General features: G+C 50.7%; 1 protein-coding gene across 1 annotated transcript; it reads right to left on the reverse strand.

Annotated features, from left to right (window-relative positions):
* Positions 1–7275: 7275 nt before the first annotated feature.
* NOC4L (nucleolar complex associated 4 homolog) lies at positions 7276–20697 on the reverse strand. Its single transcript, XM_044440939.1, has 15 exons — positions 20593–20697; positions 19730–19850; positions 18483–18589; positions 16818–16919; positions 16339–16488; positions 15481–15580; positions 14122–14156; positions 13635–13685; positions 13186–13297; positions 12278–12338; positions 11313–11423; positions 10343–10506; positions 9495–9577; positions 8202–8315; positions 7276–7453 (listed from the first exon to the last, which is right to left on the reverse strand). The coding sequence occupies exons 1-15, from the start codon at positions 20695–20697 to the stop codon at positions 7337–7339; spliced, it is 1533 nt and encodes a 510-aa protein (XP_044296874.1). The 3' UTR covers positions 7276–7336.

The raw sequence follows: 20697 nt of genomic DNA on the forward strand, positions 1-20697 counted from the left end.
AATATTCCTTGCTTTCTAGCTGCCGTCTCTGATTCCTGAAGCCTAGCTGTTATATCATGGGATAACTGGCTAACATGCCAGCATTTTCTATGTAAATATGGGATTACTGCCTGTAAACACAGATAAGGATGGGAGATTTGTGTCAGTCAGAAAATTGATTAGCTTCTCGCCTCCCCGTTCTTAAATAATCTACCGGAGAGCCAAGATAATCCCACTGTGGAAATCACTGAGAGATGAGTTGCCAGGCCACATCCTTTGGGCTTCAGCCATATCACTTCATGTGCACAAAGATCGTATCATTAATTTCAGTGGAAGCGGCAGATCGGTGCGCCCAGAAGATGCACCGTGCTTGGTGCACATCATGTGCGCACAGGGATCAATCTGTGTATGGAAGAACAGGCGGGTCCGTACATGTTTGGAAGCGTTGCGTGGCTTCCCAAGCAGACAGAGCTGTGTGCATGCCTGCCTTGAGAAAAGCTCTTCTTCTTTAGCCTTGTACCTGAGAGGAATTCAAATATTAGGAGATACTTTTATAGTTGCATTGATTCCGAAGAAGCCTCTACCATCTGTTCTTCTATGTAATTATAAATGTGAAAAAGGAGAAGAATCGTAATTCACATGCGCATAATACTTTCTTTGAAAAGAGAAGGGAATGAGCAATTTAAATGCATACACATCTTAGCAAGTTAATCCTTTCAGACTTTTAAAGAAAGGGTTATCTGCAGTCCATCAGTTCTTGAGCAGATATTACCCAAAAGAGTGTGGGGGGAGAGACAATTTGTTGAGCTTTGAGGAATGTCTCCAAATATATCAAGTTAGGGATCAGTTTTGGCGCAGAGATGCATGGAATGAGCACCATAAGTGCATCTGAGTTGTCCAAACTGAATACCAATCTTTCATGGGTTCAAATATATTGCATTTCTGCCCGAAATGGGCAGGTGTGTTGTAATGAATTTCTAAGAATGCAAAGAATATATTTACCTAGGCACAAGGCTCATTCGACACACTGCAACTTATTTCCAAGTGGGCATGCATAGGCTTGCATCTGAAAAAACTGCTTAATTATTACTTTTCAAAACTTAGAAGGAAGAAGGGATCAAACCTCTTTAGGAAGGAGGGTTTGCCCCCCAAATTGATAGAAATAAAAATGATTCAATTGTCCATAACAGGTTAAAACAGGAACAAACCCATGCCAAAGATGCCGACATGGTTAAACTCCAAAGTCCAGATCACATGGCCAGTTTGCTCATCCAGCTGGAGCTTGACACAACTGATGTTTTTCTTTAAAGTAAGCGTGGGCTGCTTGTCACCTTCCAGATACTTTGGCCTGCAATTCCCATCATTCCCCACCCGAGCAGTTGTCTAAGGCCAATGGGTTCTATTATCCAAAACACCCAGAATACCAGAAATTGCCGCTCTCTTTCGGTTTTTACCTCTATAACATAGCTGTGGACTTTTCTTGTGCATTAGTTGTACTTTTGGGTGCTAATGGTGGCGGACCACCCAGAGAGCCTTGGCTATTGGGCGGTAATGAAATATATGGTGGGCAGGGAGGGGAACACCCCAAAGTGTCCTCCATTCAGCCTGCTGGGACCTGTGACACATCCCACAGGTCCTGACAGTGGGGCCTAGTCCCAGGCCTGAATGAGGAGCGGCCACACAGAAATGCCAGCGCATCTCCATCCGTCATGAAAAACAAATCCAAGGAGCATCAGTAACAGCAGCAAACAAGCTCGCTTGGTTAGTTCATCGGCACGCCTCGCCGGCTCTAGAAGGTACGCAGAACGGCTTAGCAAAGAGACATTTATCAAGTGATTCTGGAATCGGCTCTCCTTGCCATCTTCAAGTACATTCCAGGGAGTCGGAAAAGGTACCCATTTATCCTCCGGCCGGCATCCGGCGTCGTCGGCCTGCAATGCCAACAGAGGATAGTTGGCCCAGAGTGAGCTCAGCCCAAGTGGCTGGGAGCTCCCCAGATAAGCAGTCATTCCTAGTTATTTCTCGATGGGCACTTAGGCATAAGAATCAGGATATACACAATGGCTGCAGGTCCGTGCATGGTGTCATTTTTGTGGTGTGGAGCTGATGCATTTTTGGCAACGGGTAAGTAGACACCCTCGCCGAGTCCTCCCTGGACTTTGATTCTTCCTGTTCGTCTTTCTGCGCCGATCTCCAAACTCTGCCCAATCGCCAAGTCACGTCGCCGTTTCCGCTTCTCACAGTGCCTCTGCCGAGAGCTCTAGTGCAAAACATCCAGAGGGCACCAGATTCAGGAAGGCTGGGGGCACCATACAGGGGGAAATGCTATAGAAATTCAGGGCGGGGAGTGATGAGGAGCATTCTGACTCCGACCTGGAGCAAATTAAGCCCTCGCTTTCTTGCCTCAATAAACATCCTTCCCAGTTGGTTCTTTTTCATTCATTTGTAAAATTTATCACATTAAAAGCAATTCCCTTCTGCTTTCCACAAGTTGCACACCATTAAGAACACATGGGTGAGAGAGATGATTACACACACACACACAGTCACTGTAGGGAAACATCGACAAGTCTCTCCATCTTACCCTACATCAGTGTGTCTTCATCTATTTGACACGCAGAAGACTTTTCAGCCTAAATGAACATCAGAGTGTGTCCTACAGCCCAGTATATCCAGTCCCACCCACTGGGACAGCAGTGAAAAGTCTGAACAGTCTCTTGAAAAATGGCCTTTCAGAGGTTTCAAAAGTGGGACCATTTTGCCCGCTCCAGCCTCCACCTTCTTCAACCAATCTTCAGAGGACTCGGTTGCCCCTGTGCTGGCCACCTTTGTTGTCCTCCTCCGAACCTGCCCACAATTCTTCACCTCCTTGGAGTGCAGCACACGCTGAAGTCAAGGCAAAGGAATACGCAAGCAGTGCACCATGGCAGAAATTTTAGGAGAATTTCCAGCCGATTCAAAAAAGTTTGGATTTCTGTGAAGCAGCCCTGTGAATTCTGCACTAGACCAGCTTCTTTGAGTCACACACATTCCAAAGACTGCTCCTCTGTTATAGCGATAACGCAAATTTGCTAATACAAAATTAGTAGGAGAATGCAATTGTGCGTAAAAAGAAACTGGTTCCACCAACGTGAACAGACGACAGGGCGAAAGACACCAATCAGCGAAAAACAGAACAAACAGATGGAGCAAAACTGCACACTGCTAGCCAGAGATGCTGAAGTCCTTTCCACCCAAAGGCCAAATTCCAGTTGGAGAAGTTTTCCAGTATAGTGGTGTGTGAAGCTGAAGGCAAAGGTGTGGGACGCCTGGAACACCAATATAGTTTTGCTCAAGGGAACCATCTTATGGCCATTGGATTCCCCGAAGTCTCGTTGTGGGGGTCCTCCAAGCTGCAGTGGCCAAGCTGGTGCAGAAGAGCTGCTTGGAGAGCTGGGGGGGGGGGCACTTTGGAGATGGAGCAAGTGGGAGTGGAAGAGGCTGCAGCCATCTACCTCTGCCAGACATGGCTGGGCTGGGAAGAAACGCAAGGGGGTTGCCGCACCCACCCCTCGCTCCAGCCACGGTATGCACCCAAGCCCCCAGGTTCCAAGGCCAGGGCGGAGAGACCCTGCCCAAAGACTCCTACTTAGGGGCTAAGGATGGATTAAGTGTGGGTTGCTGTTGTATCTTGGGTTGTAATTGAAATATGAGCTAGCCTCTTCTCTGAACCCAGCTGAGATACCAACCCATGATCAACCCATGGAGAGAGCCCATGGTTTGATGTTGGGTTGTTCACCATGGGTTGTTACCATGTGGTGGGATTGAGTATGTATTAACCCACCATGCTCACTTTCCTCGTTTCTTTCCCTCTCTTTGTGTCAGTCATTTTTTTTGTGATTGCTGGCTTCTCGGGTGCAAGGACCCATCTAGTTATGTCTCCATGCTCCATCAGTCTTCAAGTCTCCATGTACATTGTTGGTGCCACAATTACTACTACTGGTGATGATAATGTACCTCTCCACTCCGCATTTTCTTCTTGCAGTCAACCAGGAATCACTAGGTGCTCCTCGATACTTACAAAAGCCGTTACTGACCTCTAGTGTCCAATTTCTACATCCAGAGAAATTTGCGATGACCGCCAGCACGGGGGTGATGCGGTACTTTGCAAAGGCTATCAGCTTTCGGAGCCCCTGTCCAGCTGCCTCCACACAGCACCTCCCATCACAAAAAGCCTGCACGCTGCAGAAGATTCTGGAAAGGCCCGACAGCATCTGCGGGCGCCTTTCGGGCACCCCGGCTGTTCTTGCCCTCCCTGCACCCGTTTGAAAAGGTGCCCGACTTTGGAAGCGGATAATTGCATTTCCCACAATATCCCCAGAAAAATGCTGTACTGAATGCAGTTAAAAGGGTACCTCTGTGATGGGTTGCGCCTGCTATTTTAATCTGGTCTCCTTTTTAATGGAAATGCTTTAAATGTTAAACAGCTTTGAATTTTGCATATTGGAATTTTTAGCTGCTCTAAATATGCACACTGGAATGTTATGCCGTACTTTATTGGATTTGTACTTTTATTGTCTCATTTGTATTGGTTAATTGTTGTGAACTGCCCAGACAGCTTCAGCTTTTGGGCAGTACAGAAATTAAATCAAGACGAACCAACCTGTAATTGTGCTAAACCACACAGGCCTGTCTCTTCTTTTTGCCTCTAGTTTAATTGGGATTGGGCCTGTCTCTTCTTTTTGCCTCTAGTTTAATTGGATTGGGCCTGTCTCTGCTTTTTGCCTCTAGTTTAATTGGGATTGGGATGACTCTGCTCCAGAGGGGAGGTTTAAACTAGGTAGATGGGATCTTAAATAAAAAAGAGCTTCCACCAAGAACTGGACGAGTTTTGCTGTGAGATGACGGAGGGCAGAGATGACAACACTCACTGAGAACTTGCTGCATGAAGGCTGGAATCTCTTCTCACAATCAGCCCCGAGTGCAGGACACAGAATAATGGGCTCAGGCCAGATTCCAGCTGGACATCAGGAACAACGGAACCCATGACCTCGGGAGGTTGTGGGCTCCTCCCCACTGAAGGCATTCAAGGTGCAGCTGGACAGCCGTTGGCCTTGGAGTCCCACACTGAGTGGGGAGTTGGACCCTTCCATGAAGGATTCCATGAAAACATCTGGAAGGCCCGGTGAGGAAAGGCAGAGCTCGGTTCGCGAAAGCAGACCTTTCAGCTAGCTGGAAGGCCGATGCGTATGTCCCCATGTGGCGCACAGGGTGACACGGGCAGAACGGGAGCATCGCAATGAGCATTTTTACGGGCCTGATAAAAATCAACCTGCTGCAGGAATAATTTATGCTTCCCCGCTCGCTGCATTTCCAGCTTGCCTCGATTCCAAAAATGGTTAAAGCATCTCTCATCTTCCAGCCGGTGGTCTCCTGGCGAGCGGCTGTGCTGCCCCATGAGGCCGTGGCCATGACGACAGCCCTGGAACGGGGGCTTTTGGGGCATGGTGGTACATGCCAGGCCTCCTCTCCTCGGCCCACCTTCCTCCACCCAACATGCCAAGTGTAAAGATAAGCAGCAATCTGAGTGGCGCAAGCAAGGCCTGCTTTCAAGGACAAGGCGGTTGTCAGCGAACAAGGAGACGGAAGGATTGTGGCCGCCGTAAATCAGGAAGGCGATATGGCGCCGGGGTTCAAAAGGGCTCCACCCTGAGGGTCACTGTACTGGAAGTTGCAGGCGGCGTCAGCTCTGGTATAGTTAGGGGCCAGGTTCCCCACTTCGCACTTCCAGAACACAGACCGTTCCCTGGCAAAAGCACTTTATTCCCCAACGCACCTCCAGTAAGCACAACCGAAAATGAGTCTCTGAGCATGCACAGAGTGGTTCCTTGAATCCAATCTAGCGACAACTTCCCAGCATTCTCCTTGTGAGTGCCCCCGCCGTCACTCTCTCAGGGATGTCCTTTTCTTAGTAGGCCAAGCCTTTTCTCTGGTTGGTTGGTTGGTTGGTCTGTAGAGACGGCGCATCATGGACTCATCCCGCCTCCTCCCTGCAGCTGTTAATCCTGACAATTCTCCATGTCCACCTGAACATTTGTCCTTGCGCTTCTTCCAGTTCAACACCTGAGAATTCTGGTTCCCAGGACTTGACAAGGTCGCATCTGCCTGACCTTGGAACGCATGCCGAGAATCACTGGCCCTTTCATTCCCAACACACACCACACGGCTGGGTTGACGCTCCCACATCAAGGGTGCAGAATCCTGGCCCTTCCGGACTCCCAATCCAGCCCTTTGCATGGACAGAGTCCTGGAACGGTGGAGCTGGAGGGGGCCCTCGGGCTGGAAGATGCTCAACGCTCGTGGCTCTGCCATGCACAGCTCTGCAGATATTAGTGGTGGTTTATGTGAGAAAAGCAAAGCAGAAGTGTCTGCCCCAAGGAGATTCCAATCTGAACGTCAGTGCTAGGTGAGAAGGAGTGGGAAGGCAAGCACGCAAGGGCACTGAGGTACAGTGGTTAGTGACAGAAGCCATTGAAATAGCTGGGATGTGGGTTAACTTCCAAGTCAATATTCTTTTGGGGACATCTGACTGTTTGCTGATGCTTGTCGAAGCTTGTTTATAGGGGTGTGTGTAACACACACACAGAGAAACACACACAATACAGACACACAATGCTGTGATTCATGTTGGAGCATGGCTTGCAAAATCCAAGTTCTAGTCCCTGCTCAGCTAGAATTGGGCTGGGCAACCTGGACCCAGCCCAACTCTCAGCCTAGCCTACTACGCAGGGTTGTGGTGAAGATGCAGCAGAGAGAAGGACCACATCATCCACTTTGGGGGTTTGGGGGAAGCAGAAAAGTATGATAAATGTTTCTCCCCCTGACTTCGTGACTTTTGGGAGGGAAAACGGGGCGAGAATGAGCCTTGCCCCACAACAGCTCCATGAAGGAACACACCCACTGCATGATGGGAGCGGCTGGGTTCAAACCTCTCCCATCTGCAGTTCAAGTAACTGAGCAGGGGATGGAAAACAGCCGGAGGCCCTGCGTGGTTGCGGCTGAGCGGGCATTTCTGGGCTCACGGGCCAGTGCTGCTCCCAACAGCTCCGTCCCCTCAATCGCCACAGCCCTGCTTGGAGGAGAACGCACAGCGAGTGGCGGATCTGGGCTTCAAAAGCTCCTCCCTGCAAGCAAAGCGCTAGCCCAGCAAGAGGAGAGGCTCCCTCCCGCCCCCCGTGCTGCCTTTCTGCTTGCGAGGAAAGGGTGTAGGATCACATACCCCGCCGCAGTCCGAAGCGGTACAGCCTTTGCGAGCACTTGAGGGACAGGTAGAAAAAAGGTTTTATTACACCAGCTTTGCCCCAGCAAAGTGCTAAAATCATTCCAATGTGAAGTACTGTGCAAAGATGTCGTCCTTCTTGCCAAAGAGGCCTCGGGCTGGTAGATATTCCAGTGGGACTTCTGAAGTTTCTTTTTTAATATCCCTATCAAAGATCTGCCAGAGAGAGAATGAGAGAGGAGGAGTTCAGAGAGAGAGGCTGAGAAGCCAGAATATTCCCTGCTTTGGCTTTTATAAGTTCTCTTGGTCTCTTGGCAAGTTCTCCATGAGGCAAGCACGGATTGGAAGAGCCCTCCCAGCCCTTGCACCACCGTCCTGCTCTCTCAGATACTGTCTGTCGGATAAATCATTGAATAAACAAACGTTTTGCCTGTTAAGGTATTTAAAAGGGCTGTTCCTCCCAGCCTACCCAGCCAGTATTGGTTCTTTCTCCGTAAGCCTTTCAGTTTCTGCCATTTTAAATCTGCCACTGTATTTTAAATCCTTGCATTGCCGCGAGCTTTCACTTCAGTTTTGCCTTCTGTTTGCCACTGCCATTTTAAACTTGTACGGAGCTCTTCGACTGCATTTCGTAGTTCTCATTGTTGGGACCTGCCCAGGGAATGCCGGCTTTCGGCAATAAAGAAATGCATTCAATACACCGCCTGGGATCTCAAGCAGCTCTCTCTGGCTTGCACACACCGCGGGGCAAAGCCCAAGACCGTCCCACTCACACAAGAGGCACCATTACTTAGCAAACTGATTTAGCAAACTCGTATGCATTCGCCTAAGCCTCGGGGTGGCTTACAAATAAATAAATATCATTAATACAACAAAATACAGATGGAGACAGCCTGGCCAAAGTTGTTAAAACCAATAAATAGAATCAACAATTAAAGTGACGTTTGAATAAAAAGGTCATTACCTCAAAGGCTGTCATTTCTAGGACCTCCGAAAGGTCCTCCTCCATCTCGGACAGCGGCGTATTGATGGTAGCGGCTGCCCTGGCCACGTCCGGGTGGTAATGGCTCTGCAGCGTCTGCAGAGAGAGGGGAACGGGCTGTAAGCGGGAGCCAAGGGTCTGCCAAGCAAGGAGGCATGGCATGGGCCCCGTAGCCGCCCGGGTGAGCCCTGCGGCAACACGGCAGCGAGACTCCCCAGCTGGGAAGGACTCCGGGCCAGAGCTCAGCTTTCTCCTGAGAATTCGCAAGGGGTCCCCCCAGCAGGCCACCCTGCATGAAGCCTCAACTTCCCCCATACGTAAAATGGGGGCATGCAAAGCGGAGGCCAGCCCACGAGCAAATTCAACTTTGGAGATAGTCTCGGGAAGCCAAAAATGCCAGCTGACTTCACCTTAAAGCTCTAATTAAGGCTAATGAATCCTTATAAATAATAATAATAGTAATAATAATTATTATTATTATATAGCTGCCTCCTCTTCTAGTGGTTAGTTGCAGTGGCTGGTGGAGAACACAGACGAAAGGAGTCTCCCTCTCCTGAGTGGACCTGTTCATAGGAAGGAAGGAGTCACACAGCCTGTTTCTATGGCTGCAACATATAGTTAGTATTTCCAATCTTATTTTACAATCTGATGGCTTCCCGGAGGGTCTGTGCTGAAGCGCGACACAAATGCACTACAGCCACAAAGAGGCACCATGCTCTTAAGTGGCTGCCAAGTGGCTTCCAGCCATCACAAGCCACCGTGCCAGCGTGTGCAGGAAAGATGTCCCGCTTGTACTCCACAATATTCTGTTTAGAAAAGAGCTGAGAGAGGTCCCCCACCTGGTCCTTTCACAGCTCCCTGTGTCTCCCAAAGCATCCTTGAGCCTCGGACAGAGCAAGATGGGGAAATTCTGGACTTCGCACCTCCTGTGTTTCATGGCAGCACTCCCTGCATGTAGAAATCTAACTGATCAGGGAGGGGACTGTGCTAAACCATTTTTCCTCTACGGAGCACATCCTTGACTGTGGTTCTGTGTGTGCACAGAAGCAGCACATCTGGGAGAGGATTCAGCAAAACCACCCCCCTGCATGCAACACATCCCTGCAAGCAGAAAACTAGCTCATCAAGGAGAAGGTGGTGCAAAACGGGCCTGTTTTCTGCACGCGGAGTTGTAATTCTTTTGACTGCATCTGCGGCTCATAGGAGCACAGGATTGAGAATTGCACCACTCCGTTTCACACTGCTTTTTACGTTCTCTGCTCTCAGGAGACCAACCTTTATTTCCCACAGGGAGCTCTCCAAAGCTCTGCTTTGGGATGGCTCTTTTTCATCCATTTGATAGGGATCTTCTGACAGCTCTACAGAAAATGATACAGAGAACGCCATTAGGAACAGGTTCGAGTCCCCACACCAGCCCAGGGCTGGGCCCCAACACCTTGTCCCCAGGTAACACCACAACCCTCCCCCCATGCCTTCCCTGCTTTACACCCATGCTTCTGAGCAGGCACAAAATAAGTTCCCTACATTTTGCTGCCCACACTGGGCCAAAACGGGGAATGAGAACCAGTGTGGTGTCGTGGTGAAGAGCGTGGTACTGGGACTCAGACAACCTTCTATGTTGTAAGCCGCCCCGAGGCTTCGGCGAATGGGGCGGCATAAAAATGTTTTAATAAATAAATAAATAAACCTGGGTTCGAGTCCCTGCTCAGCCATGGAGCCAACTGGGCGACTTTGGGCCAGTCACAGCCTCTCAGCCCAACCTACCTCACAGGGTTGTTGTGAGGATAAGCATTGAGAGGGGGAGGAGCTGAATTATGTATGCTGCCTTGAGTTCCTTGAAAGGAAAAAAGGCAGGATATAAAACAAACAAATACATACATTTAGCAGGTACCTCTAAGGATTTCATCCCAGCCAAATTTCCCAACCTGCTGGTTTCCTGGTGCTTCGGACTACAACTCCCAGGATTCCTGGCTGTCGGCTGTGCTGCCTGGGGTGGTCGGGAGCTGAAGTCTGAAGTGCTAGAAGGGCACCGGGTTGGGGAAGGCTGATTGAGCTGCATCTGCGCACAGGTGTGCATTACCCGGAATGCTGCAAAGCCCTAGAAAAAGCTGCCCCCCCCTCACCTGGGGGGCCGTCGGGCCTGTGGAGGAGCACCTTGCAGGACGGATGCCTCCGCAAGAGATTGCAGATGAAGGGGATGACGATCAGCAACCCGTCCGGTGGGGCGGTGAGGGCCAGCCGGGCCAGCCGCTTGGCAAAAGCTGCCACCAGGTACGCCGGCAGGTGCCTACGGAAAGAGAAGGGGCACGGGGATTCAGGCAAAAGCTCTCTGCCACCCGTGGCCACCGCATGCGAGTCCCAACTCGTGGCCCTGAGCTGCTAAACACTCACCCTCGGGTTCAAGAGGAGACCAGCACTGATGGTAACATTTGCACCCTGCGTGGGACCCTTCCACTGGCACCTCCAGTCAAGGAGGACAGAAAAGCAGCAGCCTTCCCTGATGTGTTCCCCTCCAGACATTTCAGACTAGAACTCCCATCAACCCCAGCCAGAAAGGCCAACAGTTGGGAATGCTAGGAGCCCAAGACATCCAGAGGGCACCCCAGTCAGAGAAGGGACCCCTGGGAGCTCGCTGTCCGTCAGAACTGAGAACGGCAGGGCGGACGGGAGAAAGGCAGCCTCTCGTCTTCCTAAAGCAAGCTTAAGACTCAGTTCTTGTGCGATGTAGCCAGAGATCGAACTGTTCAAGGGTGTCTTTCAGACCAAGGCGCTCTCAGGGGCTGTGATTCTAAGTGTAGCTGAAGGCAAAGGGGCCAGAGAAATCAACCCTTTCAAGGTGTCCAAGCCCCTAAGACCAAGAAAGTGCATTTTTTTTTATTCTTTGTTCCTGGGGAGGAGGGAGCCCAAAATCCTACCAAAAAATACATGTTCATGGCTATCACACTTAGTGTAGCCCCAATATAATTTTAACAGGCTTTCACAGGCCAGACTTTGGAAATAGGCAGGGAAAGAGAAACAGAACTTTGACTGAGTTTCTCAAATCCAAACAGGATGAGAGACAGAGAAGGCCTTATGCCAAGATCACACACTTACGACGAAGACAAGAATAAATCCAGCAAACGGAAAAACTTGGCGCGGTACTTCACGTGGAAGATGGAAGGGTCAAGAAGGCTGTAGAGCTTTGTGTAAAAATTAGGATATTCCCTACACAAAGGAGACGAAAGAGACTGACTTAGTCCGTTGACAGGTTGGAGTTACAACCGACTCTGAAACCAGTGATCTTTTCCAATGCCTATTTTTATGCTTATGCTGCAGTTAAGAAACAGAGAACTGTTCCAATCTTGTTTCTAAGTATTCATTCCTCCAGGAGGGTCTGAAGCAAAAGCAGAAGTCCATAAACAAAATATCAGCATTTGCGACTTCACAAAAATTATAAGTAGGGTTCATGGCCACACCAGCCCTTGTACCTTATGAACTGTATTATTTAATACTGCAATTTATGACCTCCCCATATGTTGCTGGAAAAGTGGCACTAAATTATGTATTTTTATTATTCCTTGAGACTTCCAAGAAGCCTTTCTCTGGAAAGACTTAAAGTCTCTCACAACAAAAGTCAAGCACACAAAATTTAAAACAGCCCATAAAATGCCATCTCCGGTGCATAAAATTAAGACAGTCAAAACAATTCACCTGATACATTAACAAGGCCATTGCATGGATACAATGAATGAACAGAGACAAGTCTTAGCTTGGCATCAAAGAGATGACCGTTTTGGCTGCGGGTGGGCCTCTCAGGGGAAGCATTTCCAAATCGGGGGCCACCCCTGAGAAGGCCCTGCCCCTGGCTGCCACCCTCCAGCCTTCCCTCAGAAAAGGGCCTGAGACAGCAGCTGCAAGCGCAGACTGCGACACGGTCTCCCTGCAGGCATTGACACCTGAGTGAAAGGTCGACAAGCTGGATTTGAACCTCCAGACTGGAAACCTGTGAATTTCAAGAGCTGAAACAAGTCCAGCGGCCTTTCCAGAGAAGGTCATTGGGCAGAAAAAGACGAACTTACAGATTGTGGTGGAGAATCAGAACGAACAATCCATTTAAGGCGAGAAGGCTGATCGCTCCACCTGCAAGAGAAGCACAGTCCGGAGAGCATGAACCCAGAGCATTCAATTCATATTACCCTGGCTTGCAAGCCAAAATCCAATTCGGAGGAGGGCTGCATCCCAGCGATGGGGGGGGGGGGCTACAGGCAAAAGGGCTTGCATCAAAGGCAAAGGGGGCGGAGTCAACAGCAAAAGGAGCAACACCCTAAATTCTAGGGGCCTATTAGTGCAGAATACAAATTTGACAGACAGACAGACAGATCTTTTGGCTTAATACTTTTGCTCCCAGTGACTAACCCCTAGAGACTTTCAACTTTCCAAAACGTGAAAAAGCTGCATGTCAGCTGGGGTGCCACCAAAGGACTGGGGCAAAGGAGAAGGGGCGGTGGTTATTTGGGGACACAACGCCAACCAGATCTGGGCTGTGGACCTCAGTTTTGTGGGCCTCTGGTATAAACGTATTTAAAATCCTGGTCAAAACATGCAGTAGACTGACAAAAAATCCCGAGTCTCAAGAAATCTGGTATAAAGCGAAATGGGGGTAGAGGGGCTGATCGAGGGCAGACTGGCCACGGTCCAAAATTCCCCCGATTTCCCCCATCCCAGGGCACAGCTCAGAGACAGGTGAGGTTGTGTCAGGCCGTTTTTGAGATCCACAGAGGGAGGGAGGGAGGGGAGACAAAAAAGTTGTGTTATGCTGAGTGCTAAAGACCCTCCCGCATCCTGCCCCACAGTGCCAGGGGCCTGTTCTCCCACAACGCATGGGCATCTGCGCCCACGGCCTGGCTGCCCCACCAACGCTCCCGAGGGCGAGCCCAGGGCTGATCCGGCAGGTCCAGCGCACGCAGAGGGCTGTCCTTCTACCCACCCACGTCGTAGGCGACCGTCAGGAAGTCCATCAGGAGGGTGGGCTCGTGCATGTGGGGCAGGATGGAGTCGTGCAGAATTGCCAGCACCTTCTTATACAGGCTAACGGGCAGCTGAGGAGGAGGAAGAGGAGGAGGAGGGAGTGAAAAAGTGGGTGGGTGCAAGGAGGCACACAACTAAACTCTCTATACTTGGGGGCCAAATGAGGGAGGGGCTTCAAGACCCACTTCCGGGCTTCCAGGGGGTCCTTGGCTGTCCACTGACGGAGGCTGAATGCTGGGACTCAACAGCTCTTCCTGTTCCAATCTGCTTTTGCACAACAGCTGTCATCCCTCCCTCCCTCCCTGTAATCTGTAATAGTGTGAGCTCTTGAAGCAGAGCAAGCAGGATTTTTTCATTTAATTAGGCGACTCTAATTAAAAGTCAAAGCAAGGGGCCAACCCCACTCACCTTATACTTGAGAAACCCAAGCCACATTCTCTCAAAGGCCCTCTGGTGCTCCTGAAGAGATCAGAAAAAGATGATGGAGCTGTAAACCTTGCACTGAGTTATTACATGCATCGTTCATACAGATATTCCAAAAGCTTGAACTCTCCCAAGGAAGCAGTAAGCTACATAACTGGCAATTTCTGGCCCTCTGGAATGCACTCCTCAAGAGAATCCAGGGTCCTCTTCTCCTTTTTAGTCTCACAACAGCCCTGCGAGGTAGGCTGGGCTGAGAGTGAGCGACTGGCCACCCGTCACGCAGTAAGCTTCATCCCCCAGGGGAAGGTAGATCCCCGAGTCCCAGTCCAGCCCCCTGAAGCACTACGCCACACCGGCGGCTGCGATTAACGTTACTGTCGTGCCATCTCTGCGCAAGGGCGCTCAAAGCCGTAAGGACGAGACTCCGCTTTGCAGCCACACCCGCACCCAGCCAAACGGAGGACAGACCTACCTTCAGCTTGGACACCTTCCATTCCTCTTGGTTAGCTGTCGTGAGTGGTGGGAGAGAGAGAAACATTCTCAGCCGAATACAGGACGCCATGTGCACCCGAACGTGCTACGGAGGGGACAAGACACCTGTGGCGCCGTGCGTCTTTGCATGCTGCAGAGCGCATGGGGGGGCTGCAGAGGTCCAACGACCGGCGCTCTTGCCAAAGGGACCGGATGATGCCAAAGGTCCTCGAGAGCGGCTTCTCTGCAGGGCGGACGCTGCTGGTCTAGAGAGGCCCCTGGCTCTCGTAAGGCTGCTTCTTGCGCTGGAGGGGGCCCACGGCTCAGCAGAGGGGCCCCTGCTCTGCATGCAGAGGGTCCCCAGTTCAATTATTTATTTATTTAGGGAACTTTTATGCCGACGAGTGGAGGGGCCCCTGTTCTGCATGCAGAGGGTCCCCGGTTCAATCAATCAATCATTTATTTATTTATTTAGAGAACTTCTATGCCGCCGAGGGCCCATGGTTCAGCGGAGGGACCCCTGCTCTGCATGCAGAGGGTCCCCAGTTCAATTATTTATTTAGGGAACTTTTATGCCGCCGAGTGGAGGGGCCCCTGTTCTGCATGCAGAGGGTCCCCGGTTCAATCAATCAATCATTTATTTAGTTAGAGAACTTCTATGCCGCCGAGGGCCCATGGTTCAGTAGAGGGGCCCCTGTTCTGCATGCAGAGGGTCCCCGGTTCATTCATTCATTCATTCATTCATTTATTTGTTTAGGGAACTTCTATGCCGCCCCATTCGCCAAAGCCTCGGGGCAGTGCAGAAACATAAACAAACAGCATCCTATAAAACAATATAAATTAAGTCGCCCTGGCCAAGGAACAAAATAAATAAATAATATTAACAATTACAATAACGTTTGAATAAAAATTCCCAGCATCACCAAGTGGAATCCTGCTTGAATTCCTCGAGGACTGAGCTGTCTGTGGGCAGTGCGAGCCAACAGATGGGCCAGTCCATCCGGACTCCCGAATGAAACGGCTCTTCTTTTTGATGAGTGTGCAAACCACACCGAGAGTCTTTCCAGCAGGACAAGGGGAAGCCAAATCTTTTAAGGAAGTCATCGCCTGCAATCACGAGCACAGGGCAGGGCTGTGCAGAATGCCACACGGCGTTTTCCAGGGGCAAAATGCTGGCAATTCAGCCGCAGATAAGCATTTTCTTCTGCCCCTGAGCTGTCCAAACTAAAACTGGAGCTGGGGAATTGGGTGAAGGGGGTGTGAAGAACAGCGCTGGCCTTCCAAGGGTGACCAGTCAGGCGTCTAACTGGTTCCAGAGCAACTGCAAAGCCCTGAGAAGCAACCGCAGCATCTCACTCACCGTGCCTGACCAGGAAGTGTATCATCTCACTCTCTTCGCTCGGCATGACGATGGAAGAAACCAGGGCAAAGACGTTCTTCTGGTAAACGGGAAACGGAGCCTGGAGAAAAAACGATGATGAAACGTGCAGCTATGGATCAACTAGCAGCTGATGGGGAAAGTTCCTTTTGCAGAAAAGCCAAGAACTAAAAGCTCAAAGGTGAAAAAGTGAATTTTTCCCCTTTGCTACAAGCGGAGGGACCCTGACCCCTGCTCAGTGTTCGCTGCCTTATTATTTTGCCTTATTTTACTGCCGTCTCCCCACGCCAGGAGCTAGAAGGCAAACACCGCCCTTTTATCTCACAGAAATCCTCAGGATCCTCTGAGCCGAGGGAGAGAACGCACACGTTCAGCCTCAACCCAGCCCAAGGTTGTCACGCAGGGAAAGGCTACAAATGGCGACCAGCCAAAATCGCCACGTGCCGCCTCCAGAAGCAGAGGCAACATGTCCTGCAACGTCAGCCCTTGGGATCCGATCCCACATGGGCTACACCTCTTCAACTTTTACCTTTTTATTTACATGTCATTTTAATTGTTAACAATATTTACTTACTTATCTGGCCAGGGTGACTTCTTTTCTTTTATAACTTCTTTTATATCTTTAATATTTTTTATTTATTTTATATTGTTATTTTTGTATTGCATTGTATTTTATTGTGTTGTAAGCCGCCCCGAGGCTTCGGCAAGGGGCGGCATAGAAATGTTCTAATAAATAATAAATAAAAATAAATAAAACTTCCCTTCTTCTTCAAGGCCTCTTCCTGCTCTCTCTCTCCCCCTCCCCGGCTTGCTTCCACCTGCCTGCGACACCTTTGGTACCTGCTTGGCCTTCTGCATGATGCTGCCCACATTTTCGGCCACCAGCTTCATCACGAAGAACCGGACGTCGTCGTGTTCCATATACTCTTGGAAGCGAGAGATCAGCAGGGAAGAATTCTCTTCCGTCGAGAGCAACCCCCATACAACCAGCTGAATAGAAGCAAATGGGAAGAAACGGGAAGAGCTCAGCTGAACTCACGCTGCAGTGGTCACCATGGTCGTGGCTGATGTTATGCAACAAACCACAACAACCCACAGTTCACAACCCAATAATGGTGGGTTCTTTTTCTGGGTTGTTCCTGGTTAACAAGCCACGATTTCTTAGTCTGGCTGAGTTCAGACCACACGAAACACACATTTCCAACCACCACCACCACACTTAACCTGAGCGTGGGCAGTTGGGCGTTCTCAACCCAGCTGCGGCCTCCGACTCAGTCTATGGCGGCTTCCCGATTCACAGAAAAATTCACACAGGTCACCTTCAGCAGCTCCTGTGGGAAATTGAAGCTCCAGTCGTTCTTCACCAGCGGGTGCTTGGCTTCCAGTTCCACAAACTTCATCAGGGTACAGAGTGCAGATTCCTTGAAGGCACGGAAGAGAAAGAAAGAAAAGCGGAAGAGCGAAACACATTTTAAGCCTTCCTTTCACCACTGTTCCTCTTGCACACTCTTTGCTCAAGTTATGGCACTTTCAACGTCTCGGCCAAGAAAGCTGCACGTTGATGGCACAGTATGGGGGGGGGGGGGTGGAGAACCTCAGCCAGGTCCAGCACCCCTGGAGTGAGCATGGAGTCTTCTGGGGTCCAGCTCTGTGCAATTTCTTCCTCTCTGGAAGGGCTGAAATGCCCCTTCTGAGACTTGGTTACTAACAACCGTGTGCTTGTGGCTAAACTATACCTGGAGTTTGGTTCCAGCATCACCCCTTTCACCTTTGGTCCCAGCTAGTATGAGAACACACCCTCCTCAGCTTCTCCTAAACTGAATTAGAGTCCTTGGACTGAAGGAGATTCAACACCCCAGTAAAAATCATAAGCACTTCTGCAGGCAGTTTGTGCAGAATGAAGCGGTGCCAGATTGGCAGAGAGTATCCTGGACTCCAAATTCTGGCCTTTCTGGTGCCAGTCCGGGTCATTTTTTGTCAAGCGATAACACACACGCCTCTTTAATGATGCTTGGTGACAGCGTCTTGGGATCACTTCAGTTGGGAGTCACTGGTAGGGAAAACAGGTTCTGGGGCTGTACCCCTTGCAAGTGCAGTGCAGCACCCCTGCAGACAAAAACTGCCACCACGACCTCCCCGCAGACAGAAAGCCGGCATGTCAGCATACACAACGGATAGGCTAGAACCCCCTTCCTGGTGTGCTTGTTTTCCACACGGAGGGGAGCTTTTGGGATGGAGCGCCATGTAGCCCTTTCAGCCTCAGCTCGATGGACCAATGGTCTGGCTGGCTGTAAAACACCTATGCTCCCCCCTTCTGTAGTCTGCAAGCGGTACAGTCCAGACACAGCTTTACCACCCCAGTGAGGACCAGAAACAGAGAAACAGAGCAAGGCAGAAGGGGCCTCCCAGTCCATCTAGTCTGACTCCCGGCTCAGCTCACGACATGCCCACCATGGCATGACTAGGCCACATCCGACTGTTCCAGAGCTCAAGAGTCTCTTCCCTCGCCCATGCAGCCCTCTTGCTCACACAGCGGCCTGAGATGGTCACTCGGAGGTAAGGCGGAGCCCACGATCGGCATGCGAGGTTCAGCCTGGGACATGAGCGTTCAGCGTGGCTCCCCAGAGAGGTCTGCCTGGCGCCGTCGTTATTTGTTTTTCGGCGCCAGGTGAAGACCTTTTTATTAAACGTCATTTTAATTGTTAACAATATTTACTTATTTATCTGGCCAGGGCGATTTCGTTTCTTTTCTTTTATAACTTTTCTAACTCCTTTTATATCGTTTATATTTTTTATTTATTTTATATTATTAATTTTAATTTTATATTGTTATTTTTGTATTGTATTGTATTTTATTGTATTGTAAGCCGCCCCGAGGCTTCGGCAAGGGGCGGCATAGAAATGTTCTAATAATAATAATAATGAGAGCAGCAGGTCCTTCCTGAAACTGGTCCCATCGCAGGAGAAGCGTGAACAAAACTCACTTTGACCTGGAAAGACTTGTGCCCCATCAGTTCTCCCAGACAATTGACACAGCTGCGATACCGGTATCTCATCCAAATTTTGTACTTGTCTTCTGCGCTGTAGTCCTCTGAAAGAGAAGATGGCGTGGGGAATAGGAAGAAAATAAAGAGATCAATGGATGACCAGGTTCTGCTGATGTTATTCAGCTTGTGACAGAGGACTAGACCTCCAGGTTTTGCTCAGAATTATCTTGTTTCCCCCGCGAGCATCGGTCACCTTGGCTAGGGCACACAGCCTGCGATAATCCTACACGAGGTTTCAGACACACAGAAGCAACGGACAAGTCTGTCCATGGCCAAATTAGAGCTTATCAAGAAGTCTGATTCCATCTCTTTGGTCCTGAATCAAGGCAAAGCTCTACAGAACTTACCTGATGAAGCCAACCCTGCACGAGTGATTGTACATTCAGATGCAAAATTGCGTATCTTTAAACTAAAAAAAGTCCTACCAGCAACTTCCAGCCAGCATGAATGCTGGGAACTATAGTATCATTTTTGGCCTAACCACCCATAAGATTGCTGACCTTACTATCAACTCATCTTGATAAAATAAACTCAAAGTAATTAACACTTGCTTCAGATCAAGACACCATCTGTCTCCCACTGGACAGAAGCTACGTTCTTGAAAATTCGATTCCAGGAAAGCCTGCACAACCATCCACGAACAGCAAGAGAACTACCCCTCTCCTGCAGTGTAGAGTCAAGACTCAGCCCAGGAAGTCTTGCCTTCAAATCCTTGCTTAGCCAGGGAATGAGAAAAGGCTCACTCTTCCCTGTGCCCATTCCACCTTCCAGGCCTTCCTCCTGAGCTACCAGGTAGCACAGAAAATTGGTGGTGAGGTGCAAGTTGAGGGGAAAGAAGAGCCACAAACTTTCCTGAGCTCCTCCGACGAACAAAGCAGACTCCTAGAGGTGAACGTGAATAAAATCGGTGGCTAAAATGGGAGACATGGGGATGGTGTGAGCCACCGTAGGTTCTTGGCAGAAAAGGGGGTTGGATAAAATATAACTGATGGCATAAAATCGTCAAGGACATAGATAATTTGAAAGACACACGGTAGTTCGGCACACACGGCTCCCCGCAAGTTGCTGGAACCAGCGCTTGTGCAGCACAGGCTGCGTGAAGATCAGCCCTCGCGCCCAAACACTGGAAACGGACGGGGTGACTGGCCGCCAGCCATCTCCCCAAGGACCCTCTTCTTGCCCACCTTGCAGAGATTGCTCTTCTTCCGGCATCTTCCCGACGAACAGCTCCCCCCGCTCGAGAAAGGCGCCAAAGAGGCGGCTGCAGGTCCGGATGGCGCACAGAATCACCTCCTCCTGGTCGGCCTGTTGGGTACAGGGACAAGCATGTGGGACGAGGAAGGGGAGAGGCAAGGGACAGGGGGCACAGCGGCCTGCCTGCGCGGGGCAGCCAGGAGGCACAGGCTGAATGTGCCGCGGCTGAGCCAGGATCTCAACGGAAAAAGGGAGCATCGGGCCGCTAAGGCAGATTTAAGGAAGGAGGTCGCTGAGCGGCCCAAGGAACCTTAGCTACTGGATGGTCTAAAATGAAACAGGCAAGGAAACAAATCTTCCTCCTCCCCCTTCACTGTCACCACCAGCGGGCTGCAAGGGAAGGGACCGAAGAGGAGGAGGAGGAGGCACGATTCTACAACCTTCACGAACCCATTTCCCCCCTCTTCCCTTGCAGCTCGTGTCTGTTTAGACTGCAGGCGTGCGGGCAGCAGGCTGTCTTGAACTGATTGTAAGCCGCTTTGGGAGGCATTTTGGCAGAGGACAGGAAAAAGCGCTTTAAATCAATCCATACGCACGCACGCGCCTATGCCGGGCTGCAGCTGCTTTGCGTATGCTCAGGAACCCCTGCGCCTCCCTAGCAGTCACCGCGTCGAGAGCGCCTGGCTACGCGTCGCGCCACTCGGGGGCGGGAAGGGGCGCCCCGGGGCCCCGCAGCCCCCCGCGTGCCGTCGCGCCATGCGCGGCCTGAGCCCCGAGCTCCGCTGGGGCGGACGGGCGGGCGCGCGGCTGCAGGGCTCCCGGAGGGGACGGCGGGGCGCCGGGCGCGGCTCACCTGCAGCCGCTCCAGGATCTCGAAGACGCGGTTGGCGCTGCTCCGGCCCGCCAGCAGCGCCTCCAGGCAGGCGGCCAGCGCGGCGGCGGCTCCGGCGGCCTCCAT

This window comes from Varanus komodoensis, unplaced genomic scaffold (assembly GCF_004798865.1).
Source record: "Varanus komodoensis strain SLA01 unplaced genomic scaffold, ASM479886v1 scaffold38, whole genome shotgun sequence".
Taxonomy (NCBI): domain Eukaryota; kingdom Metazoa; phylum Chordata; class Lepidosauria; order Squamata; family Varanidae; genus Varanus; species Varanus komodoensis.